The sequence below is a fragment of the Cavia porcellus genome, unplaced genomic scaffold, assembly GCF_034190915.1.
Source record: "Cavia porcellus strain 051 isolate PalLab524CR breed Dunkin Hartley unplaced genomic scaffold, mCavPor4.1 scaffold_8, whole genome shotgun sequence".
Lineage (NCBI taxonomy): Eukaryota > Metazoa > Chordata > Mammalia > Rodentia > Caviidae > Cavia > Cavia porcellus.
The window spans coordinates 73940287-73967221 of NW_026947491.1; the positions used below are offsets into that span (position 1 = coordinate 73940287).

The 26935-nt window shown below is 38.8% G+C and overlaps 1 protein-coding gene across 2 annotated transcripts in view; it reads left to right on the forward strand.

The window, feature by feature from the left end:
• The first annotated feature begins 258 nt into the window (after positions 1–258).
• Tmtc2 (transmembrane O-mannosyltransferase targeting cadherins 2) overlaps positions 259–26935 on the forward strand; it is a 372199-nt gene continuing 345522 nt past the window's right edge. For both annotated transcript variants that reach the window (XM_063255227.1, XM_063255228.1), the window contains exon 1: positions 259–450. In XM_063255227.1, coding sequence (XP_063111297.1) covers positions 368–450 — 83 coding nt within the window. In that variant the 5' untranslated portion in view covers positions 259–367. The remainder of the gene's footprint in view (positions 451–26935) is intronic.

The window sequence follows — 26935 nt, forward strand, 5'->3', positions numbered from 1 at the left end:
TAGGGCGCCCCTCACTGCCATGGGTTAGGGTGGGGGCCGAGCCGCGCGGAGAACCAGCGCTGTGCACCCGCCGGGGGGCGCGGAGCCCGATCGACGCTCGCCACTCACGGGCGCCCGGCATGGGGAGCGCGGCTTGAGCCCGCAGCCGAGAGGACGCGGGAGCTCGGAGACGGGCGCAGGAGGAGGCGGAGGAGAGGAGCGGCGGATGGGAAGGACCCGAGGGAGGGCGAGGCGGGAGGGTGGGGAAGCGAGGGAAAAGTGAAGCTGGGAGGAGAAGGCGGCGGAAGGTGGGGATTGATGCTTCTGTTTTTTGTTGCCGCTGCTGCCCTCGCGCTGGGAGCCGAGCCGGAGGGAAGGCGGTGGAGAGATGATTGCAGAGTTGGTGAGCAGCGCTCTGGGGCTCGCCTTGTATCTCAACACCCTGAGTGCAGATTTCTGCTACGATGACAGGTAAGGGGGCGATGGCTGTGCCTGGGAACCCCGCGGCGAGCTTCCCGCTCTAAGGCTGGAAGTGCACCTCGGAGAGGCTGATTCAGAACCCGAGGGTTAGCGACGCGCGGACACGGACACCTCAGGCGGACGCCCGGGACGCGAGCGCGGGGCGGGCCGAGGGAGTTTCCGCTCCGCTGCGAGTTTGCAGCAGGTTCTGCCGCTTGCTTCTCGCCTGTTGGCAGTCGCTTAAGTTTCTTAGCGGATATCCTGGCAATTTAGGGAAAACTGTTTAATGAACGTATTTTTCTTACAAAAAAAAGATGAACAGTTTTAGGTATTCCTTGGCACTACAAAGCACACTAAACGATTTTGCGTCTGGGCTGGAAGGAAGCCGCACCCCGCCCCCTAATAGATCTTCCCTGTACCGTTTCCTTTCATTGATAGGACACTTTTATTTCCCCAAGTTCAAGCGCAAGTTTTGACAGTTGCCAAAAAAGTGAAAAGAGAGATCCTTCTCTGTTTAAACTTTCCTTTTTGACGTGTAGGGTACTTCACTTTGAGCCCGGGTAGCGGTGCTCCACCTCTTCGTCACCTCCAGCAGCCTCCCTCACCAATTGATGGGGCTGCACTTTATAAACGCTCTGACTTTCATTTCTGTTTGGGAGTTTTGCATTAGGCATTACAGATTCTCTTGTGCTAATTGGAGGAGAAGACGCCCTTAGAGACCGAAGTTGTCTTGTGTATTTGGGTTAGTTTGGGTGGCTAATGAGACTCGAACTCTGTTGTCAAAGAAACTGCATTGATCCCTGGAAAATGTCACAGTCGTGCTGGTGTCTCTACCTATTTTTTAAACGTTGTTAGTGTTTAGAAACTGATGAAAAGCTCCAATAGCCATTAGGGAAAATTCCAATTTGTGCCTTTCCGGTGACTTAATCTGATTACAATTAAAACAGATGCATAATTAAAATATATTAGGGAGAACAGCATGCCTGGCTAAACTTATTAACCGTTCTGGGGTGTTTCATGCTCCATTGAAATTAAACCATCCAAAAAGTGAGCACAGATTTACTTTGACAGCTTTTCAACAGCCTCTCTGGGCTATGGAAAGTGAATGGGTCCCCAGGGTTAGGGCGAGGCAGTAAATGAACTTAAGCAGAGTGGTTGATAGGGGAGGAGAAGCAGACTCTTCTCCTGGTGCTAATTAGCCATGTCCTGAATTCTCTGGTGTGTGCCCACTCTTCTGCTAAAAGTGTGCTTATGGACATAAGTCTTAAATCAGCACATCTTGGTTCACACCTCCATGTCTGTTATGAAATCACCTGATAATAGGTGTAAAAATAGCCCCCAAACCCTTCTTAATGCATTTTATTTAGTGTCTGTCATAGCTTAGTTGATAGGAAGGCAGTGGGAGGCATAAACTTTCTCCTCAACTTTTAAACAGTGCACTGATTTTAGCAATTACACTACATGCTCTGAGAAATGTAAGAGTGAGGTGAGCCAAGCTGCTTCTCTTCTAATTCTGTGTGATGGTGCATCTGTTATTTCTAGGACATTGATGGAAAAAGCCTTTGTTTCCAAAGATGGGTGGCTTTTAACTCAAATGAGCTGAGGGAGGGAGGGAGGAGGGAAGGAAGAGGGAGGAAAGAAAAGGTGCAGTTGCTGGCTCTGCTGGGGTACTTTAAGAAGTAAACATTTAAACCTAGAATATAAAGTTAATTTAAAAAATTGTATCATTGTCACAATTTTAGAAGACTATGATAAATCAGGCATTCTTATTTTCATTCCTATTCCTATCCTTAGTTCCTATCCAGTTACTAAAAGAGGTCATGTCAGGAGAAAGTATTGTTTGAAAATTAAGTCTAAAATTAAATTAAGTTTTCCTTTAGTTGTAAAGCTTACGCAGTGCTCTTAAGCCATGGAACAGAAATGTTAGGAACTTTGGGAGAATGGCGAGAGTGTGAGGATAAATGAGTTGTGCTTTGATGATTCCCAGTTGTTACAAGTTCTTCCCATGCTGTAGGTCAAATTGAGTGTTAAAATTCCTGACTTTTATTTTTGAGCTTCAAAGATGAATTTAGTGAAATGATTTTCCTATATCATATGCTCCATAGCATGTGACATACAGACTTCATTGCTGATACAATTTTGAAGGCTAAAATAAGAATCATACCTTACTATAATTGTAAAGTGTATTTTACTCTGATTTCTTAGCAGAACTGCCTGTGCAAACACATGCACTTAAATATGTGAAATGTTTAGGGCAGCAAACTTCATTTTTATATATATTAGGAATTATGACATATTAATGGAGTACTCAGCTCATTGGTTGTTTTGCACAGCATGTTAAAATGATTCAGTGCCAAGGTGTACTGTAAATTGTGACTTTCATAGTTTCTATCCAAGTACTGTACCCCTCTCTGCTGTATGAATGGGGAAGAGAATTAGGGAGCCAAGTGGGAACTGCAGGATGATGGTAACTGTTTATTCCCAGGACTCTACTTCAGACCACAAAGATTCACGTTTAAAACATTACTTAAATTGCATCAGTGGATTCTGCAGGAACTTTTGAGAAATTCAGTTCTGGAAGGAAAGGCCAGTGCTGCCAGTGATGAGAGCAGTGCTCAAGGAGAGAGGTAGCTCTGGGGCCTGACTTGCCTAATTAAATCAAGATTCTGCATTTGAGCCTGAAGAATCTGGCATTGACTTTAGGAGGGCCTCATCCTGTGTTAGCTTAAACATTATTGCTGTGGTACTTCTCAAAGTTATCATTTCTTTTAAATATAGTGATCAGGTTGACTTTATAGACTATATATAATTACTTTCAATGTTGTAGCTTGGTTGAAATTAAGAGGTAACCTGAAACTTTCTTAAAGCAAAATCAATTTCCCTATGGTCAAATTTAATATTTTACAAGTGTTTCTGTGCTCAACTTAAGATGTGTATGATGTGTTGAAACAAACAGTGGAATTCACAGTATCAGACACGATAAAGTGCACTTTTTTCTTTCTTCCTTTGCCTTCAATATAGTGTAATGACTGTGTTGAATCTTACACTTAGGGGAACCCTGGAATTTTAAATATGCAGCCTTTGCCAAGTTTTATGTCATGTTGTGTGTTACTCTTTGAAGTATTTGCTTTTATTGCTCTTATTTTTTAGAGAAATTTGGTGTGTAGGTCAGTGGAAAAAAGCTTGCTGACCCAAAAGTCTGCTTTCTTATATTTGTTGAGGAAGACAGAGCTTCATTTTTGCCTTCTTGTTTTTTAATAATACTGTAAGTTTCTCATGGAGATAACACAGAGAAGAGTCATTGTACTTTAAAGAAAACAAAAGTAAATCACAAATGTTTTGAAGTCTGATTTCGTTTTGCTCATAGTATCTAACTGATTAATGACATACCCTTTTATGACATACAGACAAATAAGGTAATGTGATTTCTAAACATTTAAAATTCACATGTGTGCAGAATAATTCATGAATAAAAGAAAATGTATTCATAGGAGATACTTCAAGATATTTTTTGGATTTAGTAAACCTAGCCTTGATCGCTAGTACTTTCTTGAGGCTTCTTAGCTATTGTATTGCACAGTAATTGTGTGGAGCTTTGGAAACAATTTCATAGCAGAAATTTTTACTGTAGTGGAAAAGTATCTGGCGCATGATCTCAGCTCTCTGGGAGGCTGAGGCAGGAAGTCCGCAAGTTTTAACTCAGCCTGGGAAATTTAACAAGACTGTCTCAAAATAATAAAAAGAATAAATAGGACTGGTGAGTGGCTTAGTGTAAAATTCCTGGGTTCAGTCTGCATTACAAAAAAATGAGACGTCTAAAACTCTTCATAGTACATTTCTGATTTAGTTTTTCATTTGAATGTGAATGTAAATCTTTGTTTTCATAGAAACACTAGTTAACATTTTCTCTATAATGACTTTAACTGGTTTTATTTTAAAGAAGGAATGCAAGACTTAAGAGATATTAATAATTCTTTAAGAATCTACTTTTTTTTCCCCTTAAGAATACTGAACTACTGCTTGTAACTTGGTCTTTTCATGTTATTGGTAGTTTGGGTTTTGGACCTTATAGGATAGGAATCCCTGTGAGATGATCAATCATTCTGCTAATTTAATCTAAAAGCTTCTGTCCAATACTTTTGCCTTGGACTAATCTGGAAGTGGTATCTTAAAATTCCAGTGATTTTAACCACTGATGGTACGGCTGGTATTTAGTAGATGCATATTTAGAAAGACTTGCTAAGAAGTTAAATAGAGGAATTTGCCTTGTATCAAAGCTTATCAGGTCATTACTAAAAGAAGGCAAAGTGTACCAGAGTGGTGTTTTACCATTTATTTTTCTTTCCAATTTATAACACAGTGAAAAAATGGAGTTGGAAACAATTTAGGAATTATTTTATATGTGCTTTATTCCCCTAAGTGTGAGTTGTTTAAACATATATCTTTGCAAGGGGTTCATTTTGCTCTTTTGACCACGTGTTTCTCTTACTGGAAAATTAAAATTACTAAGCGAAGTCAGTGTGGATTGCTTTGTTTTGCCTCCATCGATCCTGTCACTTTGTGTTTATTGTAGCAGATGACCCAAATACAAGACTGGATAAGCATGTAGAAATGCTAAAGGGAAAGTCACTTGCCAGCCATCTGTCTCTTGTTTTCATGCACACACACACACACACACACACACACACAAACCACACACAAACCGCACACACTCACTAATTCACATTGGTGATTCTGTGGGCTGTTGTCATGTGCGCTTGGTTTCTGAGCTCTAATGTGCCCTGTGGTAACACTGGATTCTCTACTGCCATGCTTCTGAAATACTTCAACCTTTTGGATTCCAGCATGAGTAGGAAGCATAGTTTTGTGTTTCTGATCTCTTTGGTGCTGCTTAGCATGCTTAAAGGCACTTTTTAAAAATGCCTGAGATGGTGCAGCTGTTTGTCATAGGCTAAGGGTACATTATCTCTAAAACAGGCACCTTTGCAATATTAGGAGACGACAAAGTTTATCTTAAAGACACTCCAAAAAATCTCTGCCTAACAAACCTACATTCTTACAAATTTATTGTTGTTGTCTCAAGTGATTTTTTTTTTAAACATACTAGCATTCATCTTTTAAAGTTTTTGGTTTTCTCTTGAGAGCTGAGTGTTGTATCAACTTCATGCGCTTATTTTAATGGCTTCACGAAAGTGACAAGTGGGGTGGTCTTGAAGGAAAGGACCAGTGAGTTATTGACTATAAAGACTTCTCCTCTATGAATAGCTGTCCTAATTTACGAACTTAGTTACAGGAAATGGAGTGACATATCCTCAGGACTGCTCACCTTCTGCTTTTTGGGGAATGAAGAAGGTGTAATATGTTAGATAAGTACAGGTGTGATTATGTACCTTGTTGGATGGTTTCTTTGAAGGTTTGTTTCATATGTCCTTTTGAGGAGTTAACTGCTACCTTCGATCTGTCACTAATTATGGATAGTACTGGACATGGGCCACGTATACATGTGGTATACAACACGGCTACAGCAGCTGCTCACCTTGACTATGAGCTTCCCTTAAAACATTTGCATCCTTTCTGTACTTTTGCAGGTGAAAGTATTTGATCTGAGGGTCTTATGCTAGGCCTATGGAATTGCTGATCCATTGCCCTCTCTCTGGTCCATAGAATTTCACTCAAATTTACTTCTTTTAAAAAACTTTTTGTGGCATATTCATATTTATTTTCATGGATATTCATAGTTTAAAATTTTCTTAAGACTCTGTCAACTTCTCTCCCAGAACATTGCATTGCAGTTAAGATGTTTAGTCTTTTATTTTTGGACTCTTTGGCATTATCTTATATATAGAAGTTTGGAAGCTTTGAAACTCCTTTCTTAAACATTTCCTTTCTAACTATTCAGGTAACTTGTTTTCCTTCGATGTATGCTGTGACTGAACTGTTGGTTACCGAGATTTGTCTCAGCTAGTCATAGAGAGTGAAGCCTTCTGCCTCTGAGATTTTGAACTGATTTCCTAGGAGTTCTAACAAGATGAGCACTAACACAGTTACATGCATCACTCTTAACTCTCTTTTTCTTCTCTCTGACAGTTTAGCTTTTGTATCACATTCATCAATTTCTCTAATACTCAGAAGTTCCTAGAATAAAAGGTATAAATGTTCATTTCAGTCTTTGAGAAACTTTTTAGAATTATTGTTTTGATTACTTTACAACTTTTGATCACTTTTCTTTACAGATAGATGGGAAGCGTTAAGTAAATCTAGATAGACAGCACAGTTTTGGAGAGGGCTAGAACACCAAATAATTGTTTTCGTGATTTGACTTTAAGGTACTGTCCTGTTTTAAGAGTAGTTTGTTTTAGTTGAGAGCATTTCATAAATGCAATTAATCTGAACAGGAAGCAGTTATTATCTTAAAGTTGTAATAGAGACATTTTGATTTGTTCATGTTTAGAAAATTAATATGATAAGAGATAAGAATTGAAAATTCTAACTCAGGATTTAGATTCCATTTTACTGCAGAATTGAATTGAAACTATGTGTATTTACTTGGATTATGTACACATCACACCTCTTGAAGACAGAGCTATGGTTTCCAGCACCTTAGGGTTTGGTGAAGAAATGTTATTTGCTCATGATAATTCTGTGCGGGCTTTTGTTCCTTGATTTCTTTGCTGGGGCATTTTGTATTATCAGAGAGAGACAGGATATAAAGCGTGGCCCATAATGTAGTTGTAAGAAGGTGATTGTCTAAATTGCATGATTTATCAAATGAAATACACATTAGTGCCTTGGAATGGCAGCTCTGTGCTAGGTGTTATGCCAAATAAAATGTTTCTGTCAGATCTCTTTGTTTTTGATGATTAACCTTTATCTCTGTGGAATTTATTATAATCCATTTGTAACTATTCCTCAGGAAGATCAAGCTAAAAAAATGACATAACCTTAACTGTAGGTTTATTTAATTAGGAAACAATGTATGAGGAGATTGCCATTAGATAAAGAAAATGATTGATTTGTGACTGTAAAAAATACTGAAGTTTTGATTCAAAAATGTTTTTTTTTTTTTTTTCGTGGTGATATGCGAGATGATTGACTTCTTTGAAAGCAGGTAAATTTGACTGTACTAGGAATAATTCTCACTTGCCATCATTTAGGAATATTTTACTTCAAAGGATGTGTTGTTTGCTGAAGAGAGGCCACTGGGGTGCAATACGGCTCTTGACATTTTGAACAGTGTTAAGTGATGGGACTGAAGTATTTCTCATAGCTGTGTTTCAACATTGTTTAAAAATCCAGAGGGAAGAATGGCAGTCCATATAACCCTGCATACTTAGAATTCTTTGGGTATTAATTTTACATGCAGTTCACAAGTTTATTTCTTACAAACTTTTTAGAGGGTGAATACAGCTAGCACAATTTTGACAGCTGTGTCATGAAATTTTCTTTTCTTTTTTTTGCCTAGAAGTATTCTATCAAGCAGCTCAAAGGATGCGTACCATGGCCTTGCTCTTTTGTTTTGACTTTATCAGTGAGGTTATATGTTTATGTTAAGGATGTTGCTATAAAGCATACTGTTACTGAGCTTCTCTGATAGATCGGGAATTCAAAAACCAGTATCTGAGACAGGGAGATAAGTGAAGTCACTTTGAAAACAGTAAACATCTTGTTTGTGTTAATTTCCAATTTGTTCCACAGTGAAAGCATGTCTACCGGGCTTTCTCTTCACTTAGTAGTGTCTCTTGGATTAAATATGGGAGTCAATAGTTAAACTTTTTTAAGGGTCCTCCAAGGGAGCAAGGAGCCACTAGAAGTCGGTGCCTGTTGATGTGACATCCCTGCAAATTTGTTCTCTGCAGGGGGTGCCTTACGTGGTAGCCACAGAAATTACAGTCACAGGCTTGGCTGCTTTTTGCAGTCTGGGGAAGATGCCTGTCTTTACAGAACCACCAGGGCAAGGGGCTTCTAGAGGTGCTACCAGCAGCTCTGATGAACCTGAGCTGGGTCTTTTAGGACATTTCTCATCGCTTTGAAAATGCTTTTTTGGCTACTTTAGTTATCATCTCTTCAAGCTTCAAGCTTCTCTTTAAGCATTTTTATAAATACTGGTCCTGCTGCATTTGATTGTGAAAGATACATTATGGTAAAATACATGGGTCCAGGTATTTTTCAAGAGTATTTCCTTTAGAACGGGTTGCTCTTTTTGGTCTCCAAAAAATTAACTACAAGACTCCTCTCAGAAAGCCATTGAAAATAGCTCGTTTTTACAAATCAAGCCGCTAATGACAGATTTTCCCAGCTACGTATTTGTGGAAGAAAAGTTCTCAGATGATGAAGTTGTTTAATCAGACAACAGGTTCTTTAATGGGAGGCAGTTATTTATAGCTGATGTGGAAAAAATGGTATACCTGAATTCATTGGTAAATTGCGTTGGAAGAGGAAGTTTATTCTTGTTATTCTGTTGAAAGAAAGAAAGAATGAAAAAAGATAACTGAATTGTGCCACTGGATTTTTATTAATAAAACCAGAGTTTTACAGTTTAACCCATTCTTCTAGGTTTATCTACTGACTTAACCAAAGAAAATGAGCCTGAGATTTGAATAAAAATCTATTAGAGACATTAGTATGCTGAAATACCAACCGTAGTTTGCCACGAATACCTAATCTTCTGTCTAAAATAGCCTGTTAGAAATAATCTCTTTAAGCCAGGCATGATGGAGCATGACTGCAATCCCAGCTCTACAACTTTGAGCTGGTCCTGAGAAATTTAGTGAGACCTTGTCCCAAAATTAAAAGGGAAAATGTACTGGAGATGTGTTAAGTCCTAGGTTCATTTCTCACTACTTAGTACTGCCTAAGGAAAAAAATAATCTCTTTAGGATTACTTCCTTTTCTTTCTCTGAGTCCTTTTTCTTTTCTAAACAAAGCTTGCTGTTTCTGATTTTGTTTGATACTAAATGAAAGCTAAGACTTCCCCATTTTAAAGCTTCTTAGCTAGGCATGATGATGTTTGCCTGTTCTCCCAATACTTGGGAGGCCTAGGTAGGAGACTGTGAGTTCAAGATCAGCAGGGCTATCTGGCCTAAAAAAAACAGAAACAGAAACAAAAACAACCCGGTATAGTTATGGGCATAAACAGTATCAGCCATTCTTGTGAAGAAAGTGTTGCTGTGTACTTTTTAACTGTATTGTTTCTACCATTTTTAACTGTTTTTTTTTTCCTTTAAAAAAAAAAAAAGTGCTCGCAGAATGTTGTTGAAGGTGCCTGTGGCAGACCAGGGGCTTTTAGACCTGGTCATCTCTTGCAATTTACTGCTCTGCTTTCATAGGGAAGTTGACCTTCAAAAATATTTTACTGCTGGTTAAAATCTCCCCATGTCTCTCCTTAAGAGACATCGAGGTGGGTACTTGCTGGCTTTCTTTCAATGTATTTTCATGTTTCTAGATGAATGGTCCCCAGATTTTGAGCTCTATGGGCATCACCCACCCAGTGTTGTTAAAAATGCAGATTCTGCCTGAAGTGGGCTTGAAAGACTGCATGTCTGTTATTTTCAAGTATAGCAGATGTTGATGGATCACACTTTGGATACTAAACCTTACTTCCTCTAAGTATATTATAGATGAATTCAGTGTGTTTTACAGACATTTGGAATATCTATCAAAATTTCTGGGTCAGAAAAGGTTGAGGATAGGTGTGTTTATTCTGTTTTAAGTTTTGTCAGTTTGCTTTATCTGTTTTAGCTTTATTTTTCCTGTTCAATAAAGACATCCTTTTTGTGGGTGGAATACGAATTTGTTACTGTTTAACTTTTGAAAGGCACAAAACCTGCTGAAGTTTGGATGATCCCTGCTGAAGTATCTTTCGCCATCATGGAAAATAGTATCAACTTTGTGATATAACTATAGATATACATAGTGGGTTCCTTTTTGACAAGTAAATTGATACACAGTTGCCTTGGAATAACCAGCCCTAGTTCTTTTGGTGCCCAGTGAAGTCAGTAACTCCAGAGACAGAGGGGGGAGGGAAAACCTTTATTGGCAATACTGGCAAGTTGGAAGATGAAGACTGGACAGATGGGGACTTCGGTCTTAAAAAAGCCATCCTGCTTTCCTGCTTAGGGGTCCCAGGTACAGACCCTGCACAGGGACTTTGGATAGGTATATTTTTAGTCCCAGACAGGTGGGAGAGGGTCCAGGATCATCATGAATTTTGTAGTTATTTTGCTTTTCTGACACACGTGATGCTATTATCTGATGGTCAAACCCAAACGTTTTGGGTTCTGTAGCACTAAAGAAAAATTACTCATTAAAAAGTTTATTTTTTACAGAATTAGTTAACCTTGCAGTTAATGTACAGAATAGGGAGGAGAGTAAGAGGTAAATTTTGATCGAGAAACATTTTCACCCATGGGGCAGCCTTGATTGAAGGTATCACCTACAGCAAAGCAGATGGGAGATGAATAAATAATGTATGACATCCAAGATTAGTGATTTGTGTGTCTGTGGTATTTGGTATTGAATTCAGAGTTTCTCATTGAGCCTATCCCCCTCCCTTTTTAAATTTGTTTCTTTTATTTTGACACAAGGTCTCTGTGAATTGGTCAGACTGGGCTCATTTGTGATCCTTCCTCCTTAGTTCTGGGGTTACTTATAGGCCTATGCCACTGCACAAGCCAAAATTGGGATTTTGATGTCCACAAGAAACAGCTGGATATGGAAGGTGCAACTTTGTAATCCCACCACTCTGGGAGGCTGAGATGGGAGAATTGCACATTTGAGCCCAGCCTATTGATTGATCAATTGATTGATTTCAGGGTCTCGCTAAGTTCCTAAGTTGCCCAGGGATTCATTGTAGATGGAGTAGTGTGTGGAGTAGCTCCCCGCCTCCTGAGAACAGAGCTGTTTTCTCCTCCTGTATTACAGTTAATTTTTTCACTTGGACTCTGTAGTCGGCAGCTGCTGTCCAAGCTTCTGTGCGTCCCCTCCTCCTCACTCCCACACTTCACTTCTGCTCATCTTTTGTGGCCAGCAGCAGCCTCCAGTGTCCCCACATTAGCAGTTCCTGTCCTATCCTTCTCCCCTTTCTCTTTTCCTCCCTTTTTTCCCCACTTTTTCCTCCTTTCTTTTCTATACTGGAGATGGAGCTGAGGCTCTTGCAGTGCTAGTAGACAATTCTACCTATCTGTCAGCCCTTTTTATTTTATTTTATTTTATTTTTTAATGTAGTCTCCTTAGGGTTAGAGATATAGCTCAGTAGCATAGTGCCTGCCTGGCAAAAGCCAGATCCTGAGTTCGATTCCTGGTACCAAAAAAAGTCTCCTTAAATTGTACAGCTTGGCTTCAAATTTTCAATCATCTTGTTTTAACCTTCTGAATAGTTGTGAAGACAAGAATGAAGCTTTCTCTTTAAAATTAGGGTGTAGCTATGATCCCCTGGAGTCCCTTCCAGTGTAAAACTTAAGTTACAATTTTGCAATGATAGGTCTGGGCTCCTTAGCCTAAGTTGTAGTCTTGAAATTGGCTACTTTGGAGCACTTAATAAGGTCTTGAGTTAAAACACTGGCCACATTGCCACCAACGCAGTAGAAAATGAGACCCATGAATGTAACAGACCCTGTCAACCAAAGGTATTTTGCCTTTGCCATAACTATAATTCACTCTTAGGTTTTATTCTTGGTTGAATGTTTACTCTGCTTCTATTGGTGACTATTCTAGCAGCAAGTGGTAACCTCCAAAAAAGAAGAGCACTTTTGGGGCTAGGATATGGCGCAGCAGCACAGTACCCTCCCTGGAAAGTGCAAGGTCCTGAGTTCAATTCCTGGTCCCAATTAAAAAAGAAAGGAAGAGCAGGAAGAGCACTTTTGGATCTTGTGGGAAAAGCCTAGTTGCCTCTAGTGTCCGTCGCTGTTCTTTGGAACATTTTTAGGTGAAAATTCACCTAGTATTTTTATAATTCCAGTGTTTTTTTAAAAAAAAATTCAGACTGTTTTTAAGCCAAACAAGAAGTAAGTTTTGCAAAATGACTCTTAACTTTCTGGAATTAATTTAAATTGGTACAGGAAACCAGTAATTTAAGTCTATATTAAACATGCTTCCATAGTTAATTTTCAGAACCAAGGAAAAAACCAGTGATTGTATTTCTCCAGGGTCTGGAGTTTGATGAGAAGGTGTGATTAATTATTATGAGCGAAGAGATTAAGAATGGCATCTCTGTAAATGAGCTTTGGGGAGACAGAAGTTGAGAGAAGTTAACTTAAGTGCTTTGCCCCTTTCCTGCTTTATGATGCACTGCTTTTAATGATATAGAGGAGGAATGAATCGGAAAATTTGGATGGACTTTTTCTTCATGGAATGAAAAGAGATTCATGATGGTAGAGGATGGGGAGCTTTGATCGCTGTCTTTGTCAATTATAACAGAGCAGCAAATATGCTGCTTTCTGGTGAAATCAAGACAAATCATGGAAATTCTGTATTTATCTGTGATTGTAGAAATAAGTCTTTGATGTTTTAAAGAGTTCTATAATATATTTTGATTGTATACCAAATTGTTGGTAACTATTATAAAATACTAGTAAATTGTATTTTTTAAAGGCTATCATCATAGTAATTCTCATTTATTTATCTTTGCTTATATAGAACTTGAGTTCCAAGAATTAATTTCAAGTTGAAGCCCAAGAGAGTTAGTAAATTTAATGCTAAATTAGGTTACAAATATATTATAAACTAAATAGGCTTAAGGTAGACCCTGATGGTATTTAATTAATGAATTAATTTGCAGTATTGGGAATTCAGTCCAAGACCTTCCCATTTTGATGTGATGTTGGTAAATCACTAAATTATCTAGGTGGGGCTCAGACTTGTAATCCTTTTGCCTTAGACTTCTGTGGTCTGAGATTTTAGGGATGCACAACTTCACCTAGTTTAAAATTATCTCTAGTACTAACCATAATCTTAAATTTAAGTTTTCATTTTCATTTCTTTTCCTGTTATCATATATGAACTGATTGGAAAGGAGTTCAGATATTTCCTGCAAATCATGATGTGATAAGACTATTATTTGCTTTAAACTTTTTCTGAATAAACAACGTAAACCAGAATTTGGCCCACATTTTCTTTCCTTTAAGCATCTTGGAAGTATATATAAAAATGAACAAAATGCCATGCATGAATATTTGAAGAAAGTCTTGTGCGCATGTCTGTAAGCTGTTTAATTATTCCAAAGGCTCACTAGAGTGGACTGAAATTGGTAGAAATAAGTAATACTGCAGTTGCAATTTTATTGAAAACTTCAGTGGTAGTTTCTCTCAGAATCTTTAGTAAATGGAGAATAGTGAATGCTTTTTTTTAAAAATTAAAATTGATTTGTTTTTTGAGGGTTTTTTTTTTTTGTCTTAAAAAATTACATCACTGTAGCTAATTCATTGGCACCATTCTCCAGCAAATGTCTGTTCACTGTGAACATTGGTATTAGGAAAAGTAGAACAGAAATTAAGGAAGCAACAAAAATCAAAAGGAGTAATTGTCCTTAAACATGTGTCACCCAAAAGATTTAATGATGCTGGAAATGGCATTGTAGATAGGGGTGTGTGTGTGTGCACATGTGTGTGTGCACGTGTGTGTGTGTGCACATGTGTGTGTGTGCACATGTGTGTGTGTGAATATTCTGAGTACTTCCCTCAAGTTCCAGAAGTGGCCGTTGTCAGTAGCAGCAATGCAAAGAGAGAAAAAGGAAAGATATTTTTACCATTTTAAGTAGCCTAACTTTGTAAATTATAGTGTAAAAATATGATAATTCTATTCAAGATTTGAGAGAGAGATTTGATTTCAGTTTATTTTAAATTTAGGAAATCAGCTCAAGTAGGCATTGGCCTTTGATTCAGAAGTGTTCGTCCTTATCTAAGAATTGTCTGTCTCCCGAGAAAGCAGCACTGTGGGTGCTCTTGCCTCTTTGTTTCCTCTAGCAAGTGTTTTTAGTTATGTAGCTGCTTCCAGAATCACGTGACATACAGGGGCAAGGACCAGAGGAAGATGTAGATCGTATTCCTGAAGAGCATAGAGTCAGGTGGGAGACAACCCAGGAGACAGACACTAGAGACAAACTTGTGACTCTCAGAAGGGCTTAAGAGGGCCAGAGGGGGCACTTGTGAGAGGCTTTTCAAACCATCTCTTGGAGAATAAATACAAACTAGCTTAATGAGAATGAGAGAGAGGGAGGACTATTGAGAAAAAATACGTAGGAAGACAAAGACTTCTTGATCCAAAGCAGAGCATAAGTCTGGAGAAGAGAACTGGGTGTGGGTGTGGGATGGGGAAGAGATGAATTTGCAAGTAGGTGGAAGTCAGATCACCAAGGGCTGTGTGTTACAAGGTAAAATTTAGAGAATTGTTTGCAGTAGGGTTAACTTCAAAGCAGAGAGACCAGAAACCTGGCTGTTAAAGGATTATATTGGCTATATAGGATTACATAGGCAATGTGGAATTACCCTGGAGGATTTGTATTCCCAGTGGTGACGGAATAAGGTAGGAACAGAAATGAAACAGAAATGTGAGTATGTCAGAAATAAAAATTGGATGAAAAAGTCTGCTTTCCTAAAGTGTACTTCACTAAATGTGGGGGCCAAGGGGAGATAAGGGATGTAGACGGTAAGCAGATTTCTGTCTTACATAAGTGGGTAAAAAGGAAAAACATGGGGAAATCTGTTTTGCCTAACAGAGATGCAAGGACACGCCTCCTTTCCTTCCTGACTAACAAGAGAGCTAGTATTTCAGAACACACTCAGGGCGTGAGTGTGGTGTGGTTGCTTTGGAGTTTGGCATGCCTGTGTTACTTCTCTGAATTGTTGCTAACATTTTGTCATTTGTACCTTTATTTTTTTGAACATAGTATTTGGATAATAAGGAGTCTTGATTATAGGTGACTACTTAAGTACATTTGGACTGCTGTAACTAAGGAAATAGCATAAACTGGACAACGAACGTTTATTTCTTAGTGTTCTGGAGGATGGGAAGCGTTCTGATGCGGGCTGGGTTCTGGATCACAGATGGGTGTCTTTTTCCAGTGTCCTTATGCAGGGGGCTCATGGAGAGCCCTCGTAATGCAGTCACTATTTAAATACCCTTCCTCCAACCATCACTTTTAAGATTTAACATAGGAATTAACATTGGGATTTAGCGGGAATTTTGGAGAGACACAAGCGTTCATTCTGTAGCAGTGACATAAGCCCTTGTCAAAGAATTTGAAGCTTTTTACTTGTCTGAACAAAAGATCTCTAGCCAGCCTGTGAGAATTTCACTTCTTTCCATCCCCTGGTGTTTCTTTCATGGTCACGAAGGTCAGTGACAAACTAGTTTTATCCCTAGAGTGACAAGCTAGAGTTTTATCCCTAGAAATATTGCAGGGAGGAGTTTATTCTCCCTGAGGTCATCATAAGGAGGGGTAGTGGCTGGCTAGGAATGGTGAGGGTACTATCTCCAAACCTGGGTCGGACCTATCACTTGATACACAGTGGAGAATCCAGGCAGGCTTGCCTGCCTTCCACTGTATGCGGTAGGCTCACCACAGGACATTGGGCTCTGTTAGAAGGGAAGGCCAAGTATTTTTGGAAGAAGGTGCAGGACCACAGAGGTTCATGAAATTATGCAATCCACTTCTATTTTATTCACATAACCCTTGTAATTTCTCTAGTACTTTTGGTGCCAGCTGACCACCAAAGTGGTGTTAGAAATCATGCAGCCGTATCAGCTGTGAGGTAACACCAGTGAGGCAGAATATGCCCAAAGCTGTGGGAGTGTGCGTGTCTTGGGGTTCTTATCTAATTTGAAAGTGGGCATCTTATGAGCCAAATCTACCCTGCAGTCTGTTTTTAAAGGCAAACACACCCATTCATCTCTTTATATATCTTGCGTGTCTGTTTTATCTCTGCACGGCCACAGAGCCCTTGGGTCTTGTGAAGCCTGCAATGCTTACTTTCTGGGCCTTGACTGGAAAAGTTTGGCAATGCCTGGTCTGAGTGGAGACACATAATTTTAAAGCTCTTCTGGCAAACTTACTGATCCCTAACTGAACATCTGGACAGTTTTAGTGATGCTAGACCAGAACTGAGAAGCATAGGTCTACGATATAATAGTTAGATGTTAAAGCTCAAAGTTAGACTTATGGGCATAAGATTTTACTGACTTCCCTTCCCCTCACTTTTGGTAATTTTTGAAGAATTTGGTGAATGCCTGGGAGACCACAGGGTATTGGTAAGGAACTAGATGGCAAGGACCCCATGCTGTCATTGATTGCCACAGGTGTAGTTGCAGGGAATCTTTTGATCTGAGCTTTTGTTCATGTAACAGTAAGCCTTTGTGTGCAGGTCCCATCAGTGGTCCTGGCAGTGCTGTTTGGCCTACAGGAAGTGCCTGCTGTTGCCTCCAGAGTGGCTGCCTCTAGGATGCTTATGCGGCTGTTTGTTAACCTGGGCCCCCTGCCTCCAGCTGCAAGCCTGTGTTTCCAAGGCAGTTGTTTCCCAGCTGTCTGCTGCTTTCTTACATTGTTTCAGGCTGTGTTGCAATGTGCTCTCCCCGGTGTTTTGCTTGACCTCCCCATGGGTATCTGTCTTACTTTAGCTCTGTGCAAAGCAGCTGTTTGGTATTCTGGTATCCATTTTCTTATGGGGTCTGCCCACTGGTCCTGATTTTCAGTGATTGAGGTTTTGACACCTGCAAAGTGACTGTCCTTCATTGCTTGGTTGCTGACAGCCTGGTTTTGATGCTTTTTTGTTTTTTGGGCTACCCAGGAGGTATCCTTGAAAAATGTGTCAATGACTTTCTGCTATGCTAGGAGGGTGTGGGCCCCCTCCCCCCATTGGCCAAGAAAAAGTCTGCTTTTGCTTTGATCTAAGTTGTCATCCTTGCTGGGGATTTAGCTCAGTGGTATAAGTGCCTGCCTTGCAAGCACATGGTTGTGAGTTTGATCCCTGGTACCCATTGTGGGGGGGGATTAAGTTGTCATCTTCCATACTCACTAGTGTTCCTGTTTGTCAGAGGGGTGCAGTCTGGACCTGTTTGTCTTCAGGTAGAAAGATGAGTGTCAGGACAAGGGCCACTTGTAGAATTCTATTTGATTTTTTTTATATATTTTTTTTCAGGAATATTGTTGGCTTATATGGCTAGAAATAGAAGTTTTGCAAAGCCATAGCATCTGGCCTTTAAAAATTTGTAGCTCAAATATTGGTTTGCAGATTTAAGATAATATGTAGGTTAATCCTTACTGAGTGGAAAATGCTGCCTTGGAGGTGATTTGCAATAGTGAATTTGAAATATAGCTGATTTTAAATACACGAGAAATTGTAAGACCACCAAGTAAATGGCATAAATTTTAGCTGAATGCTATGTGTTCTGTTTAAAAATAAAACCTAAATAAACCACTTAATATTTTTAAGAAAAGGCTATTAAACATTCTTAATTCATAAATAAACAATATCTGTAAAAGCAGACTTTTAAGTAGAGAGCTTTTGACCTGGAGGTAATAAATTCAATTAAAAAATTAAACTGGAGGAGATATTAAATCCAATACACAGTTATTATTTACAGGATATCTATATTATTCTAAGTTTGGGGAAAGTTCACTTGGCATGTTGAATTTTATGAGTAGATATACTGTATTCATGCCTTTACATGTAATTCTGTGGTTGCCGCAAGTCAAAGAAGAAATCAATTTACAAATAACACAGGGGTAGTAAATTTGTTCTTGGTGCTGCTCAGCCTGGTGTAATTCTCTGGGCTTTTTTTTTTTTTCCTTTTCCCATTTACAAGTTGTGAATTGCTGATGTTGCTAGGAGCTAAAGATGTGGTGATATGTGTGAATGCAGCCAGGAAGCACTTATGTAAGGCTTGGAGGTACTTTGATATCAGTAAAATGCTTTATAGAAGTAATAGGAAAATGTGTTCTGTTGGAATCATCTATAAAATTACCGTTCATGAAGTTTCCCTCCCAGCTCAGATTTGAGGTTTATAAGTTTTGCTGGGTGCTCATGATGCTGTGACCATTTTGGGCACAGATTCACATCTGTGATTTTGGCTGTGCTTTTTAATCACAGATACCATTTTGAGCTGTCATAAAAGAAAGCAGCTTCTGACGTGGATGCTCTGTTTTCACCTACAGAGGTTCAAGGTGCATTACAATCACTTTTTTTTTTTTTTTTTGTCTTTTTCCTTTTTATTGGTACCGGGGATCAAACTTGCGACTGCCTGCTTTACAAGGCAGGTGCTTATGCCGCTGAGCTAAATCCTCAGCCCCAAAATCACTCTTTTAGTTGTCCCTCTTTAGATCTGGCTGTCATACTTTCTCTCTTATTCAGAGTGATGCTAGAAGCAGGCATAGGCTTGGGTTGGTGCTTTGTTGAGGGTGCTGCTTTCTTTTCTAAGTAGCTCAGCACTTACATCTCTGGTCATTTCCAGCTTACCTTTGACCTAGGTAAAGATCTCAGTATATAGTGATAAATATGAGTATGTTTAATCAGTGTGGTCACATTGGATGACCTCAGATGCATCTGGAGCTGAAAAAGATTTTGAGGCCATATATAAAGGGAATGAAGGCAAGAATTAGGGGTTTCCACTGGTGGCTAAGCAAGTAATCTTGGTTAGGCTGTGGCCTGGTTGATCATTATCTTAGGATTGGTCAGGTGAGCCTTTGTCCAGTGAGATAGTTGCTCTTATCTGGGATATAGTTTCCTATCTTCTGACAAGATGTTTATCCATCAGACCTGTTCTTCCTGAAAGACCAGGTGACTACACAAGAGAGCACTCAGATGAACTCAAAAGGAAAACAAAAGGTCAGAAAGGAAAGATGAAGCCAGGGAGAGAGAATGGGTTGGTTGGATCAGTGATTGGGCCCTTCTTTGGTGGTTGGAATAGATGGAAACCCTCAAACTGATTTGCCAGTCCCTGCTGTGCCCTCAACTTGGAGAATGGTACAAGGAATGAAAGTTGCCCTGGATGATGAGTCTGGACCTAGCGGACAATGAAAGACAGGAGGAAGTAGTGACTTAATACTGGCTTAGAAGATGGGAGCTGGATGAGAACCAAATCAAATGCGGTAGTTGGGTTCAACCATCTGAGGATTCGGTTCTTGTCCAATTCAGTTTATAACCAGAATTGTGGGAAGAATAAAGTTTATGAACTGAGGTACCACTGCATATTTATTTTTTAGGGAGGGTCTTGCTTTGTAGCTCAGCCCAGGTTGTCTTAGGGCTCCTCACTCTCTTTCCTCAGAATCTCAAGTGCTGCAACTACAGATGTGTACCACTATTCCTGGAAAGTAAAAGAAAATTGGGAAAAACACACACAAATGCCTGTGATCCCAGTTAGTTGGGAGGAATCCTCATTACGTATGAGGATCAAAAGGTCAAGGCCAGCCTGGGAAACTTAGTGGGACTCTATCTTAAATGTGTTAGAATAAAACACAAGAAGGGCTGGGGGTGTAGCTGAAGTGCAAGGCTTATGTGTGTTTACACACACACACACACACACACACACACAGGAAGTACAAAGTAGATTATAATTAATCACATACAAAATAGTTTAAGTGCTTTACATATTTTATTTCAGCTAATCCTTTTAACCCAGTAAGGCATTTATTATGAGCCTTTTGTGAATAAGAAGACAAGGCCTATGAGATTGAGTAACTTACTGAAAGTCATCAAGCCATTTAATAATGAATCATATCTGAATTGGTTGTGTCTTAGTCTCAAACTCAGGCTTCTGACTGCTCTGTGGGGACACTGGGCTGGAGAAGTACCTAAGAGATCTGAGTTTGGGTGCTGCCTTTTCCTCCACTACCTAACTGTGTGAGTTTGCACATTTACCCAAGCAAATATTTTCTTAGTGTTACCTCGCTTGTTTCTGTGGGGTACGTAGAAATGAATCTAAGTACACTTTTGCTTTCAAAGCAGAATTTTTTTTTTTTAATCATGAATCCCTCTGGCCATATGGTAAAATCTTTGAACTTTTTCCCTAGAATGTTTTAAATATATAAAACAAAACATAGAAATCAATGTTGAAATACATTTTTCAGAATAGTAAAACTTCAATGCTCTATATAATAATATATCCTTCTTTTTGAATCCATTTAATAACAAAACCTGGTAGTTAGCCCTTTGGTTTCCATAGTATCAAAGTACTCATGAATATGGTGATTTTTTGAGAAATGTGTAGCAGCTATACTGTGATAAATAAATATTTATGGATCTTATTGGTGAGAAAGTCACTTCTATGAGCTGTTGCCTTCATTCAGAATTGAAGGCAGTGTTAAGTTTTCTTAGAGAATAATGAAAATAAAATGTATCTTTTTTTCCTGTATTAGAGTTCATGAACTTTTTGAATTCTTCCTGTGAAACCCAGGATGAGAACCTCTGGTAGGGCAAGAAGACATTTATTAAGATCTTATGAAGCAACAACATAGAGAATTAGGGTTATTAGGATCGTACGGGGGGAAGATTTCCAGGGCTTGCACTGCTGTAACCCTGGGGAGTCTGGCTGAGGTCAGCAGTGTGAAGGCTGAGAAGGGTCTGGGAAGGTCAGATACCACCATTAGCTCATTGAAAACACAAATTACCCGATACAGGATGACTTAGGCTAATAAAGTATGGGGGTTTGCTTGTTTTATTTTAGGTATTGGTAAATAAATACATAAATGAAAGGAACTTAAGACCTTATATAGGTCAGAAAATCTGACTGGTAGCCTTCCCTTTTGACTAATGTTTATATAAAAACAAAGTTATTAGTCCCAAACTCTTGGAAAGCCAGGCCTGGCATGGTTTGGTGGTACACACCTATAATCCTAGTATTTTATGGAGACTGCAGCAGAGGTATTGTACATTCGATCCTACCCTGGTCTACTAAGTGAGACTGTCTCAAAATAAAAAATAAAGGGCAGAGGCTATAGATCAGTGTAGCTCAGGGGAAAGTTCCTGGACTCAATCCCCAGTACTGTGTACAGGGAAAAAAAAAAAAAAGGTCAGGGTTTAAGTTACTTAACAGGGCCTAGAGAGAAAAAGTTGGAAACTATTGATTGATAATTTCTAATACTTCTATTTAAATGGTTCTTTAACCTAAATATCTTTGGTGTTTATAACACACTGACATATATCTAGCTTTACATGGATTTTGATGGAAGAAAAAAATACCCCACTAAAACAGATGGAAAACTTGAAAAGTAACTTATGGCTGATTGACAGTAAATGTGGAGATTGCTTTCAAAAGGAAAGGAAATGTTGTCTCCAGCAGATGGAAGTGTGTAAATTTTTCCTCCATTTTAGAGCTAGAATCACTGAGTGGTAGTGTTTCAGAATCAGAATACACAAAGAAAATTATCTGAATATCATCATGCATAGGATGAGGAACATTTTTATCAAAGGCTTCTTCCAGAGACCTGAGACCCATCGCTTCACTTTTGGAGATAGGCCAGAGATGGAAATACACAAAGGTGGGTAGAAATCGATTCAGGATGGGCTGTGATATTAGCTAAGGAGCTAAACTGAAAGGTATGGGAAGTCTTTGAATGAGAAAGAAATAATGAGGCTTGCTTTTAGAGTCCACTGACCGAACAGGATGGTTAGATTAGACAAAGACCCAGCTAGAGGCAGGAGGTGCTGCAGACACCTAAGATGCTTTTCACTAAGTCAGATGAAAGTACTAACATGTAACCAAAGCTGAGGAGAGAAGAGAAAGAGGCAAATTCAAGGGGTAAAAAGATCGACTCTGTAGGACTTGCTGACTGCATGTAAAGAGTAACAAGGAATTCAGTATTCGCCATTAATTTCAGAAAACCTGGATGTTCTGTGCTACTTATAGTGTTTCTCATGTGAAAGTGAAACATACTAGTTGTCTTAACTACTTTGCAGTTCTTCCTTTGTGCTCTTGGCTTGTATCAGCCAAGGTTCTGAGCCCTTCACATGAATCACTGCATTTACTTCTCGCAGTGGCTCTGTGAGATGCAGGTGCAATTATTGTGAGGGAATGTGAGCCCTGTAAAGTGACTTCAGTGAGGCTGCATCCTGAGAACATGGTGAGGCACTGCATGGTTCCAGTTGTATGAGATGCCCCAAAAGGCAAAGCTGTGGAGATGTTAGTGAACACGTTCAGGCTGCCTGCCACTGGAATGACAGTACTTGAGGTGGCTGAGGGGCTGTTGCCTTGAATTTTCATCTTGGGAGGCTCAGGGGTACGCAGGGCTTTTGTAACAGAGAGGGAAGGGAGGAAGAGCAGGATGTGGAAAATACGGCTGACGGGGTCTTCTTCCAAGGCTCTGTTTCTTTATTTTGTCTTTAAAATGCTGGTAGACCTCAGCCTTCTGGAACTGGGTCCTGTGGTTCTACTTAGACAGACACACTGTCTCCTGTGAGTAACCTCACATCAAGTTCCATGCTGTGTGTTAGTTTTGTAGACTTCGGGAGGTGTTACAAAGGTGACTAGGTGTTTGGGTTCTGCGATCCTGAAGCCAGGTTAGTTAGAACCATTGTTGGGGCTCTTTTTTAAAATCTAGAATGCTGGGCACAAGAGGGGGAATGCAAGAACGTTGAGAAGCAGCAGCAAACTTGCAGAAGGGAACAGGGAAAAATACTTTGAAAGATGATTCTGAAGGAGTCACCCGTGATGGGTGCAGAAAATAGATTGGTTAGTGCTTGCCTGAGGAAGCAAATGGGATTAATGAAAGTGAACATCAGGGATCTTATTAGGAAGATGAAAATACTCTAAAACTGATTTACAGTTATGTTTGCACCACTGAGTAAATTTACTAAGAAATCATTGAGTCATGTACTTGAAATGGGTAAATTTTATGGTATGTAAAATAAACCTCAATAAAGCCGTAAACAAATGAAAGTGTTTGGAGTTGGAGTCATAATAGTAATTTATTTTAGCTGTACTTTTCACTGGACTGCAATTTTTAAAAAATGCTTTTAAATATAGCAAAACACGTCTGTGCTTCCTTATCAAAAAGATACCCTGAATTGTATCTGAACTTTAAATTGTTTTTTATTTTTTAAGATGTTTGGATTTTTTTTTTTTTAATGTTAACCTCCAGTTGCTGCTTGATTGCTCTCTGTGAAGCATTTTCCTGTTGCTGTTTTCTTGATGGGAATATGCCACGTGGCTCACCTTCACTTTCTTTGCTTTTTCTTCCATTCTTTCATATTCTGGAATTATATTAAAGAGTAGAAATTTTCAAAAAAGGTAATTAAGACAATGTCCAGTAACTTGCACTTTAAAATTAGATATTTGAAAAGATTCACTGGGACTTTTGGGTCTTCTATCATAGAGAAAAGAGAAGACCTTTACTGGAATCGCTCTTCCATTAACTGGTCGTGGTTTCTTTCTTGGTTTGTGGAACTGGAATATAGCTAGAGAGCGCTCTTGTAGAATAATTATGGTCGAATAATTTTATGATGTTGTAGAATAATTATGGTACAATAATTTCATAGGAGTCAATGCAAGCACACCTTTAGATGGAAGTATGGTAATGCCAGATATTAATAAGAAAAAAGCTTGTACTTGCTTCTTTCCTGTCACCCATCCTAAGTTCTGTCATATTATCATTTACTTTTGTTATTTTCATTAGGAAGTAGTACATTAGATTATCCCCTGTCATGTACAGTTGAGTGAAAAGGATTAGAGAAGGTAATTGAATCTTTGGCATTGTATTGGAAAATTTGGCCTCCACATAATTTCTTCTTTTTGTTTAATGAATTAGATTTTCTGGTAAATTTGTTGGCAAATCACTGATAAATCTGGTATATCTTTGGATAAAATGGCCACTTTATGTGTTGGTTCAAAGATTGTATGGTAAAGAACTAGCTTTTCTACCTCTTTTTTTTTTTTTTTTTTTTTTTTTTTTTTGTCTTTTTCCTTTTTATCGGTACCAGGGATCGAACTCATGACTGCCTGCTAGGCAGGTGCTTACGCCACTGAGCTAAATCCCCAGCCCCGGAACTAGCTTTTCTAAACATGTGTTCTTTGTTTTGTGGAATTAAAAAGTAACGCTGTTATTAGAGTTAGTGAACACTTGTCAAACATTAGAGTATGCACATTTGGATACTCTAAAATGGGGTATTTTGTTTCTAAGCATTTTTTAAGTGTGGGGACAGACATACATCAGGTGCCTGGACTTGTTGAATCTAAGTAGAGAGAGAGCCCAAGGCTGTATGACAGTCCCATGGGCTGCATATTTTCATTAAATAGAAAATATGAGGACAGACACATACAACCAAGACAGAGTTACTGAAATGCCCAGGAGCCTTTCTGCTGCTAACACGCCAGTGTTTCTCTTTCTACAATTTGTAGAGACAGGGTTTGGCTGTGAGACGGAAACATATATAGAAAGGGGATAATACTCACTGGTCCCACATAACAGAAGTAAAACTCTTCACACCTATGGCATTGCAAATCTAAGGGTGGAAGCTGGTTAGGGTGATTTAGCTGCTTGGGATACTTGTGCCAAGGAAAAGTATATCACCTCCACCCTTGAGATCTGGAAATTGAGGTCCTTCCAGCAGCTCAGTGATAAAATTCTTTATCACTTTGTGAACCTGCTCCAAGACAAATTTATTTTCCATTTGTTGATGTACTTGAAGGAGTAACAGGTGAAGGGTAACTGGTCTATTATGTGCTGTAAGAGGCTTATCTTGGGCTACTAAATTGAGTAAGTAAAAAAGAAACTTTGGGGATAATTAAAAATGCAAAGAAGGAAATGAACTGCAAAAAGTATTTCAAAATCTTACTTCTGTTTATTACTCAGGTGGCATTCACTCAGTAACTTATTTAGCACTGACAGTATGTCAGGCGTTTTGCTAGGTTTGAAGTTATACATTGGCAACTCCATTTTTAATTTGTTCTCAATTATGCTGTTGAAAAACAAAACAAAGCAAAACAGGACAAAATAAAAGCAGTAACTAACACATTAGTAGGTTAATTTCCTAAAAATTAGGAGATTTTACTTTCTGATTCATATTTCTAGCTTTTTTTTTGTACTGGGAATCAAACTTACAACCTTGTGCTTGGCAGGTAGATGCTGAGCTATAGTCTCAGCAAAAAAAGAAAAAAAAGATTTTTAAAAGATTTGGCAATTGAAGGCTTACATATATATATATATATATATATATATATATATATATATATATATATCTGCACAGAACCAATTGGCAAGAGCAAGAGTGGCTGCTCATTGATTAGCAGCCTTTTAGAGGAGGCAACTTCAGAAACAGAAGTAGGCAGCCTTTCAAAGGACATGGAAACAGTTTTGGTGGTGTTTACTTTTAAATGTCTTCTGATGCAGTTAAACAAGAAAATCCCCAAAATGGTCATATGGCTCTTCCATAGAGAAGGACATTGCAGGAATTGCAAAACTAAGCAAGAACCAAACTAATATTATCTAATGCTCGGAATTTACAAAATGTGAATTATACCAGTTAGATCCTAACAACTGAAAGGGTTTTAATTTCCAGGTTGCAGAAAAGAAACAGCTTAGATCACAAATCTAGTGACAGCATTTAGATTTGAACTTTGTCTCTTGGCCTTTGATTCTACAGCTTTGGAAGATCAAGGATTGACTAATGATTGGAATGTTAAATCTGAGAATTCAGAAAATGGGCATTTCTCGTATGTGTAGACTGAACCATATAATGGTGTCTTTTTGGTCTGTCAGGATAGAGCAAAGATCAGCAGTCTTTTGTGGTTCAGCGAGTGCTTCTAAAGGGATCTGTCCTTGTACTTATATTTGATCTGTTTTACTTTGTGGAGCTTTACCTCTTCATTGGGAGATGGAAGTTAAAACTATCTTGTAGAATTCAAGGAAGTTTGGGGCAACTTTTTAAATTCCTATATAGAAGTTGTGGATCCAAGTGAATTGATAAAGCATGTAAACCATGAAATTAGACCTGCAAATACCATTATTCATGCCCATTCTTAGTTTTGGTGAATTTAATCTTGGTGACTACAAAAAGGAAGCAGGACTTTCCCCTTTACATGAGTATTCGGAACATAGAGTGCTACTATATATAAAGCTTAGTACATCTCTGCAGCTTTTTGCTGATTATATTTTAAATAAGCCTTAGTCATAAAATGCAGAAACAGTATAAATAAACGAAGAGTCAAAATGAATAAGCAATCACTTAAAACATTTTAAAATAATTATCTCCTACTTTGTAGTCAGTAGACTCTTGGAAAATATCTGTTCACCAAATGAATGAATATATCATGCAAAGTAGGTACAATAACCTTGACCAAATTCTTCTTCTGTCTTTATTCCCAAATTACTCATGCTCTTCAAACGTAATTACTCATATAGTTAGTTTCCTTTGGGCATAGGCATGTTTGAGAATACATGATTCTTTGTCTTTTCTTTGTTCTGATGTCATAATACAGATTGAAAGAGCACAGCTTTGGCCCCAGGCAACTTCGAGTACATCTTCTAAAGCACTGTGTTTTTCTAACTGCCTGTGGGCAAGTTATGCCTTCTCTT